Source organism: Vombatus ursinus, unplaced genomic scaffold (assembly GCF_900497805.2).
Source record: "Vombatus ursinus unplaced genomic scaffold, bare-nosed wombat genome assembly UNPS02014826.1, whole genome shotgun sequence".
NCBI classification, from domain to species: domain Eukaryota; kingdom Metazoa; phylum Chordata; class Mammalia; order Diprotodontia; family Vombatidae; genus Vombatus; species Vombatus ursinus.
Genome location: NW_020954604.1, coordinates 7112774 through 7117950, shown reverse-complemented (window position 1 = coordinate 7117950; position 5177 = coordinate 7112774). Strand labels below are relative to the sequence as shown.

Genomic DNA, 5177 nt, shown 5'->3' with positions numbered 1-5177 from the left:
CTTTCTTTCTTTCTTTCTTTCTTTCTTTCTTTCTTTCTTTCTTTCTTTCTTTGGAGGGAGGGGGTTTGCTCATCGTTTCCAGCCTATTTCATTACTTTTATTTATTTATTTATTTATTTTTGCTTTTTGGTGAGGCAATCAGGATTAAATTACTTGCTCTGTGTCACACAGCTAGTTAAGTGTCAAGGGTCTGAGACCAGATTGGAACTCACGTCCTCCTGACTCCAAGGCCAGAGCTCTATTCACTGCACCACCTAGATGCTCCTTATTTCATTATTTTTAAAATTGAGCTCTGCTCCTGGTGTGGAAGGCGCATTGTCCCAAGCTTCTTGTGCTGGAGGCTGGAGGCCCTGACTTGCTTGCCTGGTACTGCAGCGAGGCCTGTGGTGGGACCTGGTGTCATGCTGGTGCCCTGATGGTGCTGCCCTGGATTTGCTGGGGTTAAGGGGCTGGCACTATCCACTTGCCTGCTGCTGCTGCTGCACAAGCACAGGGTCTCAGTCACTAACCTGTACTGGAACTCCAGGTCTCCCACTGGCTTGATGATACATGGCCTACTACTGGCTTGCCACAACATTGCCTGACTTGGACCACACTGCCCTTTCACCCAAGTGAGACAGATTTTCTGCCAAACTTCCAAGTTGTTTGGACTAGAAAACCGTTTCATTTTGTCTTTTTGTTGGTTCTGCCATTCCAGAATTTGTTTTGAGGTGCTATTTTATAGTTGTTTGGAGGTGAATATGGGAGAGTTCAGGTGATTTCTTGCTTACCCTGCCATCTTGGCTCCCAGAAGTGCCAAATATTATTTTTATTTTAAAAAGTATGGATCAGGGAAACCTGAGTTACACTCCAGTCTAAGAAATTAATTAGATGATCTTCAGTAAGCTATCTCGTTTCTGTTTACTTCAGTTTCCTGATTTCTAAAGAGGAAAATAATAATGGTGTCCACTTCCCAGGGTTGTTGGGAGGACTGAGTGATATAGTGATTGTGAAGTACTTAACATAGTGACTGGCATATGATAAGCACTATATACATGTTGACTATTGTTATCATCATCATCATCATCATCATCATCATCATCATCATTTCTTCAATTGGATAAGTCTATACTAGGTTTTAAATATGATTAGTATAAAATAACAATGCTGCTAAAATGAATAATTTTCTATTTATGATAATTTGGAAATGCATTTGACTAAATTGATGTCATTTGTCTTACACTGTTACATTTGGACAACCATTTTATCAAAAATGCTGCTAAAAAGATAACTTCTCTTTTAATCTGGATGCTGTTAGATTATGAATTCAGCTGTTAAAAGAATGTGATAAAAATGGGTATTTGAAAACTGTTCAATATCTAATGGGGTATATTTTTTAAAAATATATAATAATAATACTTTCTTGTTTGTGGAATTTATAAGTTTATAATAGTGAGTTTTCATTTGAAAATTTTTGGCTATCACTTACAAAAATTATGAAATTGTATAGGGTGGTTTAAAGATGGAACTTCAATACATTAATGTGAGTCAACTATCAGGTATTCACTATATATCGAAACCCCAGAATGTGGTTATTTTTAATTTATAACTGAAGGATAAATGAAATGCAACTATTAGAGAAATATTAGAAAATTAATAATATCCAAGCTGTAAGCTATGTTTAGTGAAATTTTGCTATTTGATGTAAAAATTCTTGGGACTATAACTTATTATTGTTTTGCATTTTGATTATAGGGATGGTTGTCTCAAACGTCACACAGCCAATAATAGTCTACCAGTCAAGGAGAAAATGGCATGTACTGTAGTCTGAGAACTGCTACAGGAGGATGTCTGTCCCTGGGAAAATCTGAGGGGATGACCTTGGAGTGGAGTCTCCACTCAGGAGAGTCTCTTGACTCAGTTTCTCCATTGTGTTATTTCCCTTCGGAACAGGAAATTTCCCTCTCTGGTTAATCCTGAGTAGAAATAAATGAAATCAGTCTGGGATAAGTTTAGTTTGAGGAGTTTCTGGGACATCCAGTTTGAAATGTCCAACAGGCAATTGGTGATGTGAGATCTGGCCTCAGAGTAGTTATTATGAAGTAAAGGATAATGTCATTTTAAAGCTGTTGGACTTGCTTGGGCTACTACATGTGAATGCTACTACAATCACAGATTTAGAGGTCCAACTCCTTCATTTTACAAATGAGGAAACTGAGGCCCAGAGAGGATGCGTCCAAGTTGATAACTAGCAAAGTCAGTATTCACACCCAAGTCCTTTGGCTCCAAATTCAGTGCTCTTGTAATTCAACTAGACTGCCTCCATTGGGAGAATAAAGGATTGCTTCTGTTCCAAATTAGCTCTGAGATGAGAAAACACAAAGTCACTACACTGGAACTGATTTGTAAAGGGCAAAAAAAATGTTTCGGACATTAGTGAGATACTTTTACAACCTCTGTAGCGTACCCTAGCCTACTTGGTAAGTAAAAGTAAATCAAGGAATTTGGAGGATACCTGTTATGTTTAGAACATTGTCTTGCTAATTTATATCTATCTTGAGTTTGTATCTTTTACTGAGAGAAGATAAAACTAGTTTTCACCTCAAAGTAAAAGTGCATCCACTATATGAATAATGCCCTTGGTGTTATTCTCACCTTTTTTTTGTGATCCACAGGTTATTGGTATGGGGGTGGGGAGGTGGCAGAGAACTTTTCCCTATGTAGAAACTCTATTCATGTAGATCAGCATGTCACCTCTATAAAGCTTTTAGAAGTTAAATTACTTGCCCATAGTCACATAGCCAGTTTGAATCAGAGGCAGGACTTGAACACAGAGCTTCCTGACTCTCAGGCCAGCCCTCTTTCTACTAATCCACGTAAGTCCTCAAGGCACATTTATTCTTTAAAGTCTTCTGAGATTGCTATCAATAGAACAGAGACTGTTATTTGTAACACTGTGAAAAGCAAACTAAGCTTGTCATCTAAATATTCCAACGTCAACTATGAGGATAGCATGCTCTTCACTAATATATCGTTGATGGAGCTGTGAAAACTTTCCAGTCATTCTGCTTTTTTTTCTTTTTGGTGAGGCAATAGGGATTAAGTGACTTGCCCAGGGTCACACAGCTAGTAAGTTCCAGTCATTCTGGACAGCAATTTGTTATCATGTTCCCAAAGCAATTAAACTGTGTATACGCTTTGATCCACAATTCCAGTACTAAGTCTATTCTCCAAAGAGATGTAAGAATGAGGTAAAGGACCTATATGTCTAAAAATACTTATAGCAGCGTGTTTTGTGGTGGCAAAGAATTGGAAATTGAACAGATGCCTATCAATTGGGGAATGGATGAATTATGTTGTATGAATGTGATGGAATACTATTGTGCTGCAAGAAATGATGAAGAGAATGGTTTCAAAAAACCTGAGAAGACTTATATGAACTGATGCAAAGTGAAGTTAGCAGTATCAGGAGAACAATTTATATAATGGTAATAATGGAAGGCAACTAGGTAGCTTAATGGATGGAGCACTGTCCCTGGAGTCAGGAGGACCTGAGTTCATAATCTGGCCTCAAACACTTACTGGCTGTGTGACCCTGGGCAAGTCACTTTACCCCACTGCCTTAAAAAAAACAGTCAGTAGTGTAAAGATAGTCAACTTTGAAAAACTTGTTGACTTTTATCAACACAATTCCAAAGGATGCTATCTACCTCCAGATTGAGAGCTGATGAACTCAAAATGCAAAATGAAGCATATTCTCTTTCTTTCTTTCTTTTCGGATATGGCTAATGTGGGAAATTGCTTTGCATGTATATTTTGCACACTTGTAATGGATTTTTTTTTTCTCTTGCCTTCTCAATGGGTGAGAGAAGGGAAAGGATAAGGGAGAAAACTCAGAACTAAAAATAAAATTGAATTAGCAAAAAAAAGATAACACTATTATTATGCACTGTTTTATGACAATTTAGACTATGCTTTTAAATCACCTATAGAAGAATAAATCTCTTATCCAAAGCTACTTTTGTCAGTTTCTTTATCTATCATGCAAACATCTGACTAAGCACAATTTGTGACATTCATTACCTTCACAAGGCATGAAATATGAGCGCTGTTGATCTGGAGTAAAGAGAAGTAAACCAAAGTTATAAAAGCCAGTTCTTCTTAGAAACACCTTTCCTATGATCTTTATGAGCTATAACACTTCAAATCATTTTCATTGCCACGTTCCACATAAAGACTGATAACATTTCTGCAATAAACATTTTTATTATTGTTTTAAAACTATGTTTCACTCACAGCTAGGTAGTACAATGGACTGAGTGCTGAATCAAGAAGAACTGAGTTTAAATCCAGTCTCACTTATTAACTGTGACCCTGGGCAAATCCCTTACCCTCTGCCTGCCTCAGTTTCTTTATCTGTAAAATTGAGATTCTAATAAAACCTACTTTCCAAGGTTGTTGTGAGGATCAGATGAGATATTTGTAAAGTGCTTTGCAAACCTTGAAGAGTTATATAAATGCTAGCTATTATAAATGCTATCTCAAAGCAGAATTGTAAAGTTTGTACTCAATACCCTATACCTTTCTCAGTGAAACACTCCATTTTTATCTAAATTCAACCTTCAGGTACCTGCCACCACAACAACATGTAGCCCCGGGGGGGTTATATTTAATACTCTATTTTGCCTTCTCTGTTTCTCAGACTCTCATGGACTTCTTCACCATAAGTCGGCTGCCTTCTTGCCCTGGAAAGTCCTTCAGTGTTTGGTTGGGGCCTTTCTACCCTAGAATATCCCTCTGACAAGCTGGCCTTCTCCTGTTAAGGAGTTCCTTCATCCTCATAGGATCTCCATTTTGAGGACAACCCCAAACTGGTCATGCTTCATTCCCTCTCTGCTGTACTTCTGACTCTCCTGGACTTAGGCACAATGACTCAGCAATCTTCTCACCCTCGAACGGATGATGGCCCCTTTATCCCATTGGTGAGGTCCTTCCAGGGCCAGGCTGACCATACTTGATTCCCCTCTGTGCTTTGTTCTGATTTTGACACCATTACCTGTGCTAGTACCTTTCCCTCACCCTTCTTTTAAGTTCCCTTTTATGTGTTGTCTTTTCCCATTAGAATCTAAGCTCCTTGAGGGCATAGGATGCCTTTTTTTGTTGTTTTTGTTGTATTTATATCCCTGGTTCTTAGCACA

The 5177-nt window shown here is 38.1% G+C and overlaps 1 protein-coding gene across 2 annotated transcripts in view; it reads left to right on the top strand.

Moving 5' to 3' along the window:
- The window catches only part of ENPP4 (ectonucleotide pyrophosphatase/phosphodiesterase 4), a 56379-nt gene that overhangs the window by 31126 nt on the left and 20076 nt on the right, over positions 1-5177 (top strand). The window contains exon 2 of one of the 2 annotated variants that reach the window (XM_027838332.1): positions 1735-1870. The exons of the other annotated variant lie outside the window; for it this stretch is intronic. Coding sequence (XP_027694133.1) covers positions 1795-1870 — 76 coding nt within the window. The 5' untranslated portion in view covers positions 1735-1794. The remainder of the gene's footprint in view (positions 1-1734; positions 1871-5177) is intronic. 2 annotated transcript variants of the gene reach the window in all.